Source organism: Gavialis gangeticus, unplaced genomic scaffold (genome assembly GCF_001723915.1).
Source record: "Gavialis gangeticus isolate Ggan-Ray unplaced genomic scaffold, GavGan_comp1, whole genome shotgun sequence".
Taxonomy (NCBI): Eukaryota; Metazoa; Chordata; order Crocodylia; family Gavialidae; genus Gavialis; species Gavialis gangeticus.
Genome location: NW_017729032.1, coordinates 12,874,373 through 12,892,631, shown reverse-complemented (window position 1 = coordinate 12,892,631; position 18,259 = coordinate 12,874,373). Strand labels below are relative to the sequence as shown.

The 18,259-nt window shown below is 45.6% G+C and overlaps 1 protein-coding gene across 1 annotated transcript in view; it reads left to right on the top strand.

Annotated features, from left to right (window-relative positions):
• Nucleotides 1-18,259, top strand: part of ME3 (malic enzyme 3) — a 270,934-nt gene that overhangs the window by 242,597 nt on the left and 10,078 nt on the right. Inside the window, exons 8-9 of the mRNA XM_019524700.1 lie at nt 187-206; nt 17,822-17,919. Coding sequence (XP_019380245.1) covers nt 187-206; nt 17,822-17,919 — 118 coding nt within the window. The remainder of the gene's footprint in view (nt 1-186; nt 207-17,821; nt 17,920-18,259) is intronic.

Here is an 18,259-nt window from a genome sequence, read left to right as displayed (position 1 = left end):
CTTTGTGTTTCTGTACGTGCAAGAATAGCAAGTACATATGTCATCCTATATTGTGAAGAAATTGCTATCCATTTGTAATTGTCCTTTTATCTACAGGTATGGAATGAACTGTTTAATCCAGTTTGAAGATTTTGCCAATGCCAATGCTTTCCGTCTCCTCAACAAATACCGCAGCAGATATTGTACATTCAATGATGACATTCAGGGTAAGTAAAAATGCAGTTGGGAAAGTGAGACTTCGACCCAGTCCAGCACACAGGGAAATACAATTCAGATCACAAGACCGTTAGAACATAAGTGTCTATGGGGCCCCACAAAAGCACTTAAATAACAAAAAAAAGTACAATAGTGTGTGGTAAAAATGTGCCTCCATCCTTTCAGGAATTTAGCTTTTCTGCAAATTTCTGCTGCAGTTCTTGTTGTGAGAGAAAATATCCTATATGTTTTATCCCAGTGCATTAAATTATTAAGGCAATTTCGGGAGTTTAATGTTCTATAAGCAGGCTCAAGCAGTAAAAAATGTAACAGTTGCATAGGTTGTTTAATCTTCATACGTTTTATAAGCATTCAGTAATCCTTGCAATGACTCTGTATTATTATCCTCTCCACATATACATGGGGAACTGATATGGTGATAGCCAACCCCTGACTTTAGCTTCACTCTCAGTAATAATGGAAAGTTAAGTTCTCTTTTTCCCCAAAGAGACTAACATGACTTTCCCAAAGCCATGGAGTGACATAGTTGGTATTAGTGTGTTAGACAGTTGTTCTCAGCATAAAGTATATGAATAAACCCTTCCCTTTGCTTTAAATCACTGCAGGAAAGAGTGTTTTTCCATCCATCCATCCATTTAACAGCAGGGTCTTTTATGTCAGTTATATGTCATTACACTAGCCAGCCCTTACCTTTACTTCTTGTCTTCTCACGTTTTCTTCCATTTTTCTTAGCCCTGACTAACATGTAAAGGAAATTTGGAGAGTCAGTCTTAATCAGTTATTACAATAATCCTATTTTGCATCTGAAAAAGAGCAAATGAAACTATCATGCTAGTGGTATTTTTCACGCAGTGCCTGTTCCTATGAGAGGAGCCCCCCAGCATAGTTCCATATCCATAGTGTCATCTAATAGTCCTTTTGCATCTATGAAGTCTTCTAACTTCGGGAGTTGGAAGCACAGTGGTAGCTAGTCCTGCTAAAATAAATGTGTTTTGAGGAAGGATGTTTAGCAGAAGAGGATGAAGACATGCCAGACTAGGTAAGGTAGACATGTGCAAGAAGTCTAAGCAACAAAGGTAGAGGGAAGATACAACAGGGGTGGTTGACCCTTAGAGGTTGGGTGTAAGGAAGAGGGCAGAGGAAGGTGAGAAGAGCAGATCAGCAGGCAGAAAGCAGATTTTTCAGGGCCTTATGAGCAAGGGCAATAGGTTCAAAGTTTATGGGGAAAAGGGAGTGTGAATCTAATAAAGGAGGAATGGCTTAAAGATGGCTGATCCCCTTCTCCAATAAAGCAGGAGATGGGGGTTCTGGTGCTGTGCGGGTTTTCACCATGGAAAGACCGTGAAAGATCAGATTCAGGTCTGGACAAGGGTTTTGCTGAGGAGGACAGAAAGACTGAGCATATTTAATTTGTAAAGGGAGGAGTGGTAGGAATTGGGTACTATGTCAGAAGGAGAAAAGAGGGAACTCTGAGGCACTGTGTATAGATTCAGGCTGGAGCAAATTAATGCTTTGCATTGAGAGAGATGACAGCTGCACACCTGGGGGCAGCTCCTACATCTGGCTCTTCAGAGTACAATACCTTTGGTGTTGTTTTACTGAGTAGGGGATGACAAGATTTGGCAGAGCTCTGCATGAGCATGCCCAGAGCACAGGTCTTGGCTGATGCTCCTCACTTGAAACTATACAGTTGTGCATGGGCATCTTTGAAGACCTGACCCTGGAAAGATTTCCCAATAAGCCAAAGTTACCATATGCTAAAACAGTTGATACTTAACCTTTTTCCCAGCTCCTGTGAAATAAAGCATAGAGCTTGTGTGGATTTTATTGTAGTCTATTAATTACTTGAGCAGCCATGTGATGAGTCATGAAACACTAACCATTATTTGGGGGGTTATGTAGCTGCCTTTTTACAATTAGTTAAAGAAAGTAGACAATGCCAAGTCTGGGACTTATATTCCAAAGTGTGTGCAAATGAAACCAGGAAAACTTGAAGTCTTTCCCAATTTCCTTAGCATTCAGTTACACTATTTTGGACTTGCTCACTGTCTTGTAGAGATCATCTACTTTTCCACCCTCTCTGAATTTGGCCACCAAGCCTAATGGAGTCAAACTTGCATTCCATGGAGAGTTAGGGCAGGCATGAGAGGAAGTTGCGGATTCCCTATTGAAATGTATACCCTCCTTTTACCAATGTTTATTGATTTCCCCATCACTTGTGACCCCTTTGGTATCTCAGGCTTTATCTAAAGGAGAAAGTTGCACCAGTTTAACTTAAAATGGTTTTAAAATTATCTACTTGACCTGGTACAGAACCCTGAGTAAACACTCTCACTTCACTTTCACTCAGGCCAGTAAAGAATAGGCCTAATTCAGTTTGAACTCTACATACTGCTTAAGCTGACAGTTTGTACTGATTTAACAAAATAAGATTTAGGCACAACTTTAGTCTTCCATTTAGGCTAGGCCGAAGTGGCACTAATTTAAGCTTAGTGGCCAAGTGGTGTGAGTCTAAGCAAAGTCACATCTTAAGAGAAGCTAAGTTGGTTTAAGGCTACAAACACATCACATTTGTCCCAGGATAAGCCATTCTATCCTGAGACAAAGTGCAGTCCTGGGATTGCATCATTGAATCAGTGGCAGAAAGGTGGCAGTGCATTCAGTCGCTCACTAAACCCAGATCATGCCAATCTCAGGATATTTCTGTTCCGGTACCAACATGGACACAACTTGTCCAGAGACAAATGCAATGTCTGTTCTGCGTGGAAGCCACGCACTGAGGGTTGGGAAGAAGGTGGACGTCACTAGGCCTCAGACTCCCTTAAGTCTCTGTCTATTTGGCCTCATGTTCCTGTGTGAAAAGAAACTATCTTTTGACATTCTCATCCCCACAGTATTTTGTAACCAAAAACTTGCTTCCCTTCATGAACATCCTAGCCCAAGAGTAGGAGTGACTCAGGAGATAGAAACCCTTCCCAAGCCTGGCCAGCCAGCTGAGGCTGAGTGGGAAGTTTGCCACATATCTTGAACTGGGAAGGGGTGACTGCTCTTATTATGAAACCACTTGCCAGGGCCTGAAGCAGGAGCTGGCTCACAATGCCCCACTGTGTGGGAGTTCCCTTTAAGGGACCGCAGCTTGATGACATCACCCCTTTCCCAGCTCTGTCTGGGTTCATTCAAGGGCCAGCAGCTTTCATTTCAGCTCCAGGGAACATTTTTTCACTGTCCCTTCCCCTTGTTCAATAGCAAAGCAGAAGAACGGGCCAGCAGCAAAATGGGGGGAGAGGTCTGGAGCATTCATCTGATGGTGTCAGATCAGAAGCAGACTCAGCATCTACTCTCTGCCACTGCGACATGGTCCGACCCAATAAATAGCAATTCTTATGTTCTCATGGTGCACCTCCTAGCCCTGCTTCACTTCCCCTTGCCCAATGATGATGAGAAAGTAAATGATTCAGAACGCCCACGCTGGGCTAAATCCTTGTGCACCACCGGGACAGGGCTGGTGCATAGGCCTCTGCTTCCCTCGCATACAGGAAAATGCCCATTGTATTAATCAGGAGACCACGGAAGCTTTGCCTCATGAAAAACTGCCTGTCTTTAAAAACATCTATGGGGACTGTGTCTGGGCCCCAATCTCTTTTAGTGTGAAATCAAAAGGCTTGTCTTTTTCAGCTCAGTCTTCTCAAGTGTGCATTGAATCCCTATCAAAATCAACTGGAGTTTTCCCATGGACTTTAGTGCATGTGGGTTCAGACCTGTACTGCAATCAGGCTGTTTAACTTGCACAGCTGAGATCTTTATGCGAGCACCATGGAGCTTTCAGTGCAGTGCAAAACTGTATGCGTCTGGCTGCTACATACAGCAAGGCCTTGCAGAAGCCATGCCTCAGTGAGAACAACTGCTTGTATCGAACAGAGCCAAGTTTCACCACTCATTTATGAGCCTCAAATAAATGAGTGGCTTTTGTGGGCTCTGATTGTCAGTCATACAGAGAGTAGCACTTAGAAGTTGTCAAAAAATACATGGTTGTCAACAAAAGCTGTAGGTTGTGCCATTATTTGTACAGTACTTGATCATGTATTTGGAGAGTCTCTTGTGCTTATGGATAAGGGGACAGAGTTTGGGATTTAATGGGAGCATTTCATAGAGAATCATAGAAACATGGAGAAGTAGGGCTGGAAGGGACCTCCAGAGGTCATCCAGTCCAGCGCCCTGCCCAAGACAAGATCATCCCTATCCAAACTATCACAGACAACTATAATCTAAACTCGACTTAAGACTACTCGCAACCCTGACACAACATAAACCTAATACCCTAACTTGCCACAGGCAAAGCAGGGGAACCACAGCAGCCAATGTCCTGTTTCTGTGAAATGTTGTCAATGTCTGCTCAAGAGATCCTGGGTACAGAGCCATGTCCCCACAGCAGAGGAAGGCAAGGACCCCCACAGTACATACCAATCTGACCATAGGGTAAAATTCCTTCCTGATCTCAAATATGGTGATCAGTCTGATCCTGAGCAGAGGGGCAAAACCCTCTTCCCAGGAACCTCTGGCTTTGCTCCCAGCAGGAATATTGGCATACCCCAGTCAAAGTTCCCCATTTACCTGAGTATTTCCTGACTTGTGAGAAGCTTGAATGTTCTCTTGAAATTAGAGGACTTCTCTTGATATTTTGAGAACTTTAATTTTAGGTGCCCAACTGGAGATACCTTGCATTACCCTAATTTTCATGAAGTGTAGAGCATTACCCTCTGCAAATGAGAGCCTTCAGAGTGTCCCAGAGAAAGGAGGTCCATGTCATTGGCCACGGTGGAAAGCTTTGACCTTAGCATCTGTACAATGGAAGTGAGAAACAAACTGTACACTGGTATCACTTCACTCCTCAGACTCACATTGGGTTAGATTCTGTTCCACCTATCAGGCGCATAAGTAAACTTGGGCATCTACATGTGATCTTATTTCAGCCTGCTCGAGTCCATGAAAACCAATTAATGCAACAGGTGAGTCCTTCTCCTCCTTGCTGCTTTTCTGTGACTCAGTCTTGAGGATCAGATGATGATATTCTACAAAAGTAGATACTGGGTGCATCTACACAAGATGCTACATTACCATAGTGATGAGCTATGGTAACGTAGCATTGGGGGGCACTAACCAGTAGCTCATTGCTACTGCACTAACGTAGCTCATTGCTACTGCACAGTGGGTCAGAAACAACCCGTGTGCCACTGGGACTACCCAGTGCCAACTGTGCAGTGGGGCACACATGAAGACATACCCATATAGTAGATTTTTAGGGACTTGAACAGGCTGGAATAGAATAGGATTTAGGTGCCTAAATTCATTTAGATGGCTACTAAGTGGAATAGAATCTGGCCTGGTGTGTCTACTCAGAAACCTTAGACTTCAAGAGAGCAGTCCCAGGTCCCAAGTGAGAATAGATATGGGTTTATTACAAAGCTCCAAGTCTGAACTCCCTCAGACATTTGGTTGGGTTCGAATCCAGGTCCTCATGCTGCCGCCCTTGCTGCAGGCACTTTTCCGTGTGCTTTGGTTAATAAGCCTCATTTTTGGCAATTCATTTAGTCATTTCAGATGATTAAAACTTTATAGTATCTTTCTTTGTTGTTTCAGCTGGCTTGGAATATGCATTGGTAATTATGACAGGAAGCTAAAAGGAAAGAAAAGCATGATAGGAAGAGAGTGCTGGAAGACATGATGCTGTAAAACAAAGGGAGTTATGTGCTGTTGGACAGCTTTTGAACAGGCATTTTCTCTATAGCGACCCATTCCACCTGCATGGGAAGGCAGAGCAGGATACTTCTCATTCCTGCAGGGATTTTCCATTACCCAGCCCTTTGGGACCTGTGCTTTCTAGTTGATATTACTATAGTTACTGATTAAGGGCCAGCTTCTTCTTTTGCATCCTTTCTGTATCTGTGTCTCCCACTGACTTCTGTGTAGGGCAAACACATATCCTCTGCATCCATCCTCTGTAAGTATAAATGGGTGTCACTCCCTTGACTTCTGGGGATGACTGTTTTATAGCTGCTGAGGATCTGGTGTTAAACCTTTTAAGGCTTTAATGGAAATATATATACCTCTTCCCCATACATTTATGATCGGTTTTAACTTTCACTGGATAATGTCACAGACTATTTCTTTGAACCATTATCCTAACCCATGCTGTAAAAAAGCATTGTCATTTAACTTTCTGTAGAGCTCTTTGGGGGCCTCAAAATGCATAACAGAAAATCCAGGGGGATAGGAGGGCTGGTCACTAGTTTAAGCTGAAACTGGATGAGTGAGGAGCTAGCTCTAGATCTTACTTGTCTGCAAAATATTTAAAATACCCTAGATGTTTGGGGGGGGTGCAATCTTAGAGAGCAAAAATAGCATAACTCCTATGACTTTTTAATTATTTTCAGTCTTTTCTGGCAATTATTGTGCAAGATGGGAGAGTTTTAGAAGACAAAAATGTATTGGCACTGGTATTATTGGAAAAAGTAGTTTGCTCCTTTGAAGGGAGCGGAGAGTATGGATCAGGACTGAGAAAGGAGAAACTGCCTTTTCCAAACAGCCAACAAAGATTCAAATTACTCACACTAACTGGAAAGGCTGAGAAAGGAGAAGCTACCTTTTCCACATCTCCATAACTGGTTTCAGTACAGCGTAGGTAGATGGTGACCAAAGGCTCTTTGGTCGCCTACAAAAAATACACATTTGTTTTTGGTCTGTTTCCTAGTACAGAATTGTAGGGTTGGAAGGGACCCAGAGTTACCTAGCTAGCAATTACTTGGAGAAGCTAGATGCTTTCGAGTCAGTAAGGCTGGATGGGATGCACTCTAGGATACCGAAGGAATTGGCTGAGGTAATTTCAGAGCTGTTACCTATCCTCGTTGAGAATTTGTAGAGGGTGGATGAGGCCCCAGATGTTTGGAAAAGGGCAAATATAGTGCCCATCTTTAAGAATGGAAAATGGAGGTACCAGGGAATTACAGACCAGTCTGGCTGACCTCAGGGCCTGGAAAGGAAACTATTGTGAAACACCTAGAGGAGAACAAGGTGATGAGGAAGAGCCAGCATGGATTCACCAAAAGCAACTCATGCCTGATGCACCTGATTTCCTTCTATAATAAAGTGATAGGCTCTGTGAATGAGGCAAGAGTAGTGGATGTGATATACCTTGACTTTAGCGAGGCTTTTGACATTTTCTCCCATTACATTCTCATTAGAAAGCTGAGGAAATAAAGACTCAATGAAAGTACTGTAAGGTGGATACAGAACTTGTTGAATCATCATGCTCAACAAGTACCCCTCAATGGCTCAATATCTAGTTGGGAGGAGGTAACAAATGTGGTTTCCCCAGGGTCTGCCATGGGTCTAGTGTTGTTTAATGTATTCATTAATAATTTAGCTCATTGGATCTGGTGCAGATTTGCAGATAACACCAAACCGGGTGGAGTTTCAGATGCTCAGGGGGATAGGGCTAGGATCCAGAATAACTTGAATAGACTGAAAAAATAGTCTGCAATCAGTCAAATGAAATTCAACAAGGACAAATGCAAAGTTCCACACTTGAGACAAAATGGTTGCATGCATAAATAAAGCCTGGGGAATAACTGGCTAGGCTGCAGTACTGCAGAGAAGGACCTGGGAGTTACAGTAAGCCATAAGATGAATATGAGCCAACAGTGTACTGTTGTTGCAAAAAAAGAGAGACAGCAATATACTGGATCGTCTCTTACAAATCTAGGGAAGTGATTCCTCCCCTCTGTTCAGTCTAGACATAGGGACATTGGGTGCAGAAACTTTAAAAGAAGTGCCACTCTTGCAGGTTATTGCATTGCTGCTAAGAGAGGGTGTCTACTGCAGAGAAGCCAAGCCTTTATGTGCATTAAAAAGGGAGAGGCTAGGATTTTTTGTGACATCTTTTATTAGACCAACTGTACAGTTGGGAGAGGTTTTTCCAGCATAAAATGCCCTGCCTCAGTTCTACAAAAGAGGCAGACACAGGCTGAGCTAAGTAGCAGAGAGAAGTATTTCACATTCCAAAAAGGAGTCATACTTCCTGTCCCAGGACTCAGTTTTCCATACAGTTATGTCCCCTGAATGGCTTGTTGTAAACAATGCAGAACAGCTGCCTCCTGCTTTTCTGGGCCTCCTTCTGATGGCAACAACTGAAGTGCTTAATCTTCCCAGCATCACTGTTGAAGCCGGTGGTTCTTTCCCCACCACCTTAAATGCTCTGTGTTTCCACTGCTCTTAAAACTGTTGACATACAGAGCAAAGAATCTGAATTAGTTTCTCTGAGTGTCCCTTTCTATTTCTGTGTCACTGGGCTTGACTGCTTCCAAGCAATTTCAAAAGTTTATTTTTAAGCATCTTAGTGCAGTCACTTTGAGAAGAATGTCAGCAGTCTGATTACACTTGAGCTTTGAGTTTAGAGCCATTTTTACACATGCTCTGGGAGGCATGGGTGAGGGCACTTCAATTAGAGAGCCATGCTAATTAGAAGTGCCTGAGCATCATGTGTATTAGCGTCCCCCACACTGAAAAATGGCAGCAGGGCACTTTGAATGAGAGCTCGTAACATATTCTCATTCAGTGAGCTATAGTTCAAAGCCCCCACCACCATTTTTCAGTGTGGGGATGTGATAAACGTGATGCTAGAGTTTGCTGGAGTACATTAATTTCTGTGCTCCAGCAGTCTTGATTAATCAAGTCTGCTCCAACATGCTGGATTTCCAGTGCATCAGAGCCAGCTCCCTCCACATATATAGGAGCCCCGGGAGACTAAGATGGAAATATCACTGCACATCTTCGCCTTGCTTTAATTCTGCTGTTTTATTTGCAATTATTATCAGCATCTGGGAAGGTTAATCTTCTTCCTCCAAGAACCATCTGAATGGCAAATGCTGCGGAGGATTACTCTGAGCAAGGGTGTGAAAAGTCCATGCAGCAAGGGATTGATTGCTCCTTGTATGCAAAATTGTGGGTTTTTTGCTTGCACTCTCTCATCACAGTTATAAAAAAAGACAAGACAATTGTAATGGTCATTCCTGATCTTTGGCAACTGTTTGAGAGACTTCAATGGGGCAAGGGAAGAAAAGGAAAGACTGACTGGACTAACGATTAATATTTTGGATTAGCTGGTTCCCAGCTGGATGCGCGGGCCCTTGTTAGAGTCAAAGGGTATTACTGGGAAGCATCACCTATACCGGGGGTCAGGAAATGTAATGAAACAGCTTGTGTTTGTTGATGTGCTTCTGTCAGGTGGAATATGGGAACTCTTCCATTGTTTGCCATAGGCCCTATACAGCTAATGGCTGTTGGAGGTTCTCCTTTAAGTGGCAGTGGCATGTACCTTTGATGAAGGAGGGTGCAAATTTTACCATGACACTGTGCAGAACAGCATCTGGTAAACAGCTCTAGCAGTCACAACCTTGTTACCATATATATACATACACACACACGTACATGGACAGGTGGCAGCCATCCTTCTCCATGGTGCTCACTGTGGAGATAACCAAGGTGTGTACTTCAATTACTTGAGCAACTAAGTGGGGATTTGCCCCCCGCTGCTGAAATGGACTGTAGTTCGAGGTAGGGTCAAGTGCAAGGAATCCAACCCCAGACTCTGCCCTTTCATTTATGCCTCCATCACAAACTTGACAAGCACAGAGAAGTGGGAATGCCCAAAGGTGTGCATGTAACAGGGGGCCTACCGGGGCCCATCTCCATGTGGCCCACCCACCTGTTCTTGGACAAACTGCCCACCTTCTCACACACCACACCTTGGTCTTAATTGATTAGTTAACAGATGTAATTAGGCAGGAGGCTGCCCATTTTCTGCCCCACTGCTAGGGAAAACTATCTGCAGCTCCATTCCTCCCCTACATCACAGCCCAAGCCTCGCTGATGACATCAATGTTCTCATAGGCGCCAGTCCCCCATGATGGGGCCCAGAATCCTGCTGTAGGACCCCCAACTGAGTTCCTCCCTTCAGGTGGACTCTGCTGCCATTATACTGGGCCACATATCTCCTTGCCACCAGTTCCCCTTCGGGTGCGGTCCTCTCACTGGAGCCTTCAGCTCACACTAGCCCCGGCCCACCTCCAGTCCAGTCAGGACCCCAGGCCCCTGGCTCTTGGGCGTCCCTCTCGGTGGGCCTCCTTGCCCTTCTGACCCTCCTGGTCCTGGCCCCCACTTGGGCCAGTTAGGGGAAGCTCTGGCAGGCCTTGATGTATGACCCATACTCTTTTCCTGGGGTCCCCCTCTCTGGGTCCTCCTCCACAGACATAGGGAGCTGGGGTTACCTCACACCATGACTGGTGCCTTAAGGTCTCACAGGGGACTCGCACTTCCCCCCTGGGCAGCAAGTTGTGGTACTACTACTGGTGTAGTATTCAACCCAGACTCTGCCTCCCCACATTGGAGGACTTACTGGGGCCAGGACTCAGCTCTCTCTCTGGCTGAACCCCCTCTCCCTCACACTGGGGGCTCCACACACTGCCCCCTCACACTCAGGGCTCCACACTGCTCATAACACCCCCTTTACTCAGGGGGTCAGGGGGTCCCTCCACAGGTGGGCTCAGGTGGCCATAGCCATGCCTGGCCCCAACTCTCCTCCTCGGGGTCTCAAACCCCTGCAGGGCTCAGGCAGCCTCAGCCACACCTGGCCTCTCTACTCTGCTCCTCGGGGCTTGCACCCCCACAACTATCTCCAGCGTACACAACCCACCCTAAGGTGAGGGCTAGGGGTTAAGGCACCCCAACCCACCTTTCACTGGGGTGATCACTAGCCTGGCATTTCCTGGGGGCTCCCGTGCCACTGGGAACCCCACCAGGCCACCCACTCCCAGCAGGGTACAGTTTCCAGTCAGACCAGGACCATCCCCTACAGCTCCTCCCTTGCCTGCAGATGAAACTCAGCAGCCCACTGGCCAGACAGTGCTGTTACCTGACCTTCAGCAGTCAAACTGCCTTGTTTATATAGGCAGCCCTGGACCTAAAATGGCTGCCCTCATTAGGCACCTGGAGGCTGCCAGCTCCAGGGCCTTAAAGTGGCAGGCACACACAGTGCCCTGCCACAGTACAATGAAGTGTCCTCATCCCTCTGCCTATCTACTGAGGGGCCCAAAGACACTCCATATCTCTCTCCCAGACAGCCCCTTCACTTGTGTCGTATGATGGATACTGTTTTCCCCTGCACTGTTAAGCTGTCCTACAGACTTCTAGGCCAAGAGACCTCTGGGAACAAGGCAGCCCCAGGACTGTAGGTGTGAAGAAACCTGGCTGCCCAACAAGAAACTGCAGTTACAGTTGAAAGGCTCATTGGTTTTGCCAGTTCTGTGGGTGTTGGTTAACCCTGAGGTCTGTCATATATTGTAAAGCTGTGGCATCAGCAGTCAACCTACATTTCTCTTGAGCTCCATTCCCAGTCCTGCCACTGACTCATTGTGGAAGGCCTGTCATTGACCTCTCTCTGTCTGCTTTCCCTGTTTGCAAAGCTGGGGTAACACTTGCCTACTACATATAGGTGTTCCCAGGCTTGATCATTTCATGTTCATGCAGCGCCTCAAAGATGGAGAGCACAGCACATACTAAGGAGCATGATCCTCACACCTTTTACACTGATCCAGCTCCATTGACATCTGTGGGGTTATTCTTGAGTTCCACAACCATGAACGAAACGTCAGATCCTGAGTAATTTAGTTCTCTGTAACAGCAATATTCAAAAACGACCTGGAGTTTTCTTACTAGTGGACAGGCACTGCTGCCTGAACTTGCTTCCTTTTTAAATGTCCAAGCCTTCCACTTTTTTCTTGATACTGTCCCTCTGCACACCCAGGGAGAGCACCTGAGGTCTCTTTCACTTCAGGACTGCAAAGAACAATATGATTTATGAACACTCTCTCTCTTTGCCCCTGACCTTAAAACAGACTAGCCATGCTGGCTCTCCTTTTCTAATTACTTAAGGAAGTAGTTATCTGAAATAAGGACATTCAATCTACTTGGAAAACAGAGAGACCCACTTGCTGAGGGGCTTATTTCTGGCCACAGCCTGTGGTAAGCTTTTTGGGTTTCTTTCTTTTTCAGTCCTTTTGGAAATAGCATTGATTAGCCAACTTCTTACACAAACCAGCTGTGAACTTGCCTGCTCCACTGAGATGCTTTATTGCTCCAAGTTCAGAAACTGTAATTTCAAAGATAAATATTGATCTGAGGCCAAGGTACAATAATGTTACTTGAGCAACAGGGGCAAGATGCAGTTGGGGAGAGGAGGAGGGATTAGAAACACATTGGAGAAGAAGCCTTATTACAAATGGCAAAGCTGAGTGGCGCCCTGCCATTGCTCAGGCCTATCTGTAATTAAAGTGCAGGGGAATGAGTAATGGCACACCCTGTCCCATAGGCTTATGCACTGCTGACAAGCACATCATCTTGTGGACTGAGTCAGGGCACCCTTTATCCAGCCTTCACCCCCACTTCTTCCATTCCTTGTAAATAACTTGTTTAAAAAAGACCCCAAATCCCTCTGCAGGATGTTCCAAGAGCATTCATTCTTCTGCTGTGTAATGTAGGTTCAGAGGCACATGCAGGAACCAGGAATAGTCCCAACTGGCCCCTGTAAGGTTTAAAGCAATTTCACATGGAGCCAAACCAAGGGAAACATGAAGTTTCTCTGCTTCCACATCTCCCCTTTACAAGTCTCTCACATGCATGTTCTGGCCACTTCCCAGCTTCTATCACTGTGAAACCCATGGCCCTTCCAGAGAGCTGCTATATCCTTCCACCTCCATAGTTCTGGATTTTCTCCCCCAGCCTGTGACTTTGCCCCACCACCTACACATTCTGGACAAACAGGATGGTGTAGTGAAATAGGGCAAGTGCTGGTACCATTTTCCTGGAATGAAACAGACCTGCTAAGCCCAACCCAGCACTATGAACAAGGGCTGGAGGATCCTTCTTTAGCTCAAGTGACAAGCAGAAAGACTTTTGGTTCCATCCTGCCTACCTACCTAACATGTCCATGCCATAGTTATAACAACGGACTGTTTCTTCCAGGAACATAGGCCCTTGCTACTTTTACCAACTCAGATTCTTGGTAGGGTGACAGGTTAGACCAGGCCCGTACTAGAAAGTTCTCCTGGCCCAGCAATTCTAGTTTGTTTGTACCATAGCAAGGTAGCCTTAATGTGTACCAGCAAAAAACTCTTTTTCCTTGTTTAAATTCTTCAGGGTTCCAGAGCAAAATTAGCCAAATCAGCTAAAACACTTCTGTACAGTATAGCTTTGTCCCTATTTGGGATTTTGCTGGTATAGAAATATGATTTAAAAAGTGTACCCCAAACTGGTATGACTTTGCCAGTAAAGGGGAGCCTGTACACATCACAGGTTTTAATCCTCATTAAATTAAATAGGTTTATAAAATTTAAACTTGTTTATTTTGGAGTGTCTCGTCAGTGTTTGCACATGCTAGGCTTTCAAAAGAATTAAGCTTTGGAGCACTGCATCAGTGTTTGCACGCACTAGGTTTTTGAACTAATTAAGCCCGGTCTTTGGCGGGCACCACAGAGGAGCAGGACAGTCCAGCACTGACCCCCCAGCCCGGGGACCCCCACCCCGTACCCCATATCCCCTGCCCTGTGCTCATGCCCATGCAGCAGGAAGCTGGCAAACCACACAAGAAAAAAAAATGGAAGCAATTCAAAATCAAAAGCAATTCAAAGGGGTGAACTACAAAGAAGTCGCAGTCATCTGGTGGACAGAGAGACTCATTACACGTCTTTGAGTGCCTTTGTGTTTGCATGCAACAAATCCATGGATGCAACACTTTAATTCCCTGTGAGCCAAATTAAACTACGTCTGAGGAGTTTGACTTTAATGCACATGAAAGACTTTTAAAGTGTCCAGAAATCCTGCTCAAACAAACAGACACGCAGTTGCAGCACATGAAAGGGCAAAAAATGTGGTGTATACAAAGGCCCAAGGTTTCTAGTGTAGATGTGGCTAAGGGAAGGACACACATTAACTGCTGGGATGTTGCCCAGCCCTGGTCCTGTACCAGTCTTGTGTATTTATGCCACTGGTGAAATATAATCCACCTCTCTCATCATTTATATGGTCCACCTCACTGTTCCAAGATTTGAACACCTCCCTGTCCTGAACTTCAGTGGGAACTGAGAAGTAGAGAAAGAAAGTATTTTGCCTAAGGGTTCACAAGCAGCCAGATTGGTCAGAAACCCAACCCCAAATCCTCCTTCATTACTTTTACTACAAAATCATCTTTCCTTATGAATATAAATAAGTGTCACTTATTTAGAAAGCAAATCTCTGACTGCATGGACCTGATTTCTGTGGCTTTCTATACACCTTCTCTGAGGGGGAAGTCGGGGGTGCATTTCAATTAGACTGGTTCCCAGGCAGCCACTCTAATTAAAACACCACAGCATCATGTGTATTAAGTCCCCGCTCATGTGTATTAAGCCCCCGCACATTTAAAAATGGTCACAGGGGGCTCCTATACATGTGCAGGGAGGCTGCTCTGACACACTGTAATTACAGCACATTGGAGCAGACTCAGTTGTTCGAATCTACTAGAGCATGGTAATTACCATGTTCCAGCAGACTCCAGCATCTCATGTATCAGTGTCCCCACTCTGAAAAATGGCGGCGGGGCATTTGTTCAATGAGCTTTAGTTCAAAGCGCCCTGCCACCATTTTTCAGCACAGGAATGCTGATACACATGATGGTCCAGGTGCTTTAATCAGCACAGCTCTCGGACCTGCACTAATTAAAGCACCCCCACCTCCCGGGGTACACTTCATCTAAACTTCTTCGATGAGGTTTAAAGTGTCCTGTGGCTATTTTAAAACATGCAGGAGCTTAATACACGTGATGCTGGAACAACGCTGCATTGTTCTAATTAGAAGGCATAGCAGACTCAATTAATTGAGCCTACACCAACCTGTTCTAATTAGAATGCCAATGAACAGGCATATAGGGAGCCCTTAAGACTGAGAAGTTTCTTTATCACTGTACAGAGGAATCTCATAGCAAAGTATTTACTTATTATTACATACATTTCTGTGGCAATCATCACAGTGTCTGAGGTACTTTAAATATATTTTAGAATACCAGAAATGCTGCTTTACTTATCACTCCCAGCCAATCATGGTAATAGATTAAGAGAAGAATGTGGTTCCTTCATTCCTTTTTGTGCCCTTGTGACAGTGTGTTTAGCAGAATTTGCAGATCCATTGTGATCTGACAGAGCTGCGCCTTGAGTGCTTCTTCTGTGGCCTAGAGTATGGGTGATAATGTACTAGTTAACAGTTTTGCAGGCTAGGATGGTTTTTCTTTTAAGCTGAAAGAAAGATGTGTGGACTCAAACTGCATCACTAACAAGTAGTTTGCACTGAGGATCCCAACTTTTAACATCCAAATCATCAGCTACAACAGTTGCAGGATGTTCTTTGCTGACATTGCCTGATATTGAAATATTTACAGTGCCATCTAGTGGATCTGCCAGCTCTAGTTCATGCTCTGTTGATTAAGCTCTTTCATTAAGCTCGTTTGACTGTTGCTGAAAGCACCACTTGCCTACTGTGATGCCATGGAGAGCTGCTGGAGTGACTCACTCACTCTCTACCTGATTAAAACTTGGCCTGCTCTAAGTCTGGAAAGGAAGAGCAGGAAAATGTAAAATGATGGAAACCTGGCAAAACAGGATAATTAGCCTGAAGTGTGTGTGGGGAGGGGAATCTTTAGCCCAGCCTCACCACCTGCTATCCTTCCCCACTTCCTGACTCAGCCATGAACAACAGGCAGGGATTGCTGAGGCCAGTCTGAGGACCTTGCAGACATAGCTAGACCATCCCAAGGACCCCAGCAGTGGAAGTGATGCAGGAAAGCACCATCCAGCTCTGTTGCAGGTGTTGCTGTGGAGCACAGAGCATTGCACCTGACCCTGCCCGTATGTTCCCCTCACATACAGCTGTGCCCAGCTAAATCACATGCCCCTCACCAGCCTGGAGCTCCTTTAGCTCTTTGCCTCCATGGTCTTTGTGTGGTGAGACCCAGTACACAAAGTATGGGGAGGGGGAATTCAGCCCAGAAATTCAAACCTGTTGAAGGGGCAGATGGAGGAAATTTTGAACCATTTGTCCAGGCAGCTGTGGGGGCTGCCAGCGATCTCACTGAGGCTGTCACACCAGGCAGTCTATCTTGCTTGTGCTTTGAATGACATCCCGCTGAAACGGCACCAGAGGAAACTGAGGGTGGAGATTAGGAGGAACTTTCTGACTATGAGGATGGTGAAGTATTGGAACAGGCTGCCTGGAGAAGTTGATAAATCTCCCGCCCTGAACATTTTCAAGACCAGGTGAGACATGTTTGGCTGGGATGCTTTGGGTCAGGGATAATCATGCCCTGCCTGGAGGTTTGAATTAGATGGATCTCACCAGGGTCAGTCCACAATTTTTTGGGGCTCCTCGCAAGCAATAGTTTTGTGCTTTGAATGACATCCTGCTGAAACGGCACCAGAGGAAACTGAGGGTGGAGATTAGGATTAACTTTCTGACTGTGAGGATGGTGAATTACTGGAACAGGCTGCCTGGAGAAGATGTGAAATTTCCATCCCTAGACACTTTCAGGAGCAGGTTAGACAGATACTTGACACGAATGGTTTAATCAGGGGTGATCTTGCCCTGAGTGGGGGCTAGGCTACATGACTTCCTGCAGTCCCTTCCAGCCCAACTTTCCTCTGAACCTATGACCATGGACTGATGCCACTGAACCTCTCTTCCTAAAATTCTTCTCACCTCTGGGCTGACAGACAGGCTGGCCTTGAGCCAGGGATAACGGGAAGGGGAATTACGAAAAATACAAGAGAAGAAGCAGTGGTCTGAAAAGGAACTAGAGAAAAGGTTTGAGAGGTCACTGTTCAGACACTAGCCTGGGATTTAGGAGTCCCAGGTTCAATTCTGTGCTCTGTAACAGGCTTCCAGTGTGAACTCAGGCAAGTCCCTGAAGTCTGAAATCAATGGGAGTTTGGTGTCTAATCCCTTTGAGGATCTGAGCCTTAGGTCTACTTCCTCATCCATCTCTCAGACATCTGAGTGGCCTAAGACATCCAAGTGTCATCCTGTTCACCCTGCTTGAGTCCTTGGAAAGCAGCGACCACAAGTGGTGGTGGAACCTCCTTGTGCTGGCTGCTTTCTGGGAGCACCTCGGGGCTAAGACAGTAGCGTGTACCAAAAGAAGGTGCATGCAACATTTTTTCAGGAATAGGATCACAGTTGGGTACCTATGTCCACTCCAATAGCACTTAGGTAGGTGGAATAGGATCTGACTCTTAGTGTCTCTGCACATTCACTCCCCCTCTGTCAAGCTGGGACAGAAGCACTTTCCTTGCAGAAGTGCTACAAAGCTAAACAGATAACAGATTGTGGGTCACTGCTTGTGTAGTGATGGGGCCATGTAGTGCCTGAGAGAGGAAGTTTCCACAACGTTTTTCACAACCAGCTGCTGGGTGGAGCAAAGGACACCTTGTCCCTCTGCATCATGCTCACTGTTCTTGTGTTCTGTGTTTAGGTACCGCCTCTGTTGCAGTAGCTGGCATCTTTGCAGCCTTAAGAATCACGAAGAACAAACTATCCAACCACAAATTTGTTTTCCAGGGAGCTGGAGAGGTAGGGTTCAGGGGTTATTTTGTTCCTAAATTCATCCTTTTGCCTTCCAGCTGAAAGAGAAAAAACTAAAGAAGAAATAGAGACACAACTTCCTCCCAGAGCAGGGGTTGGCAAGGTTTTGCAGCAGGGGGCCGCTGTAATGGAGTTTAGCTCCAAGCTCAGGCCAATTTAACCCAGCACGCACCACCAGAACCAGAGCTGCAACCACCCTCCCACTCTCTGCCTCCCTGCAAAGCCACAACCACCATTTCTTCCCAAACCCTGAGCAAAGCCCCCTACCACAGAAGCATGGCCAAAGCAATGCAGAAGAGGCCCCCCAGCTCCATGGACTGGATAAAAT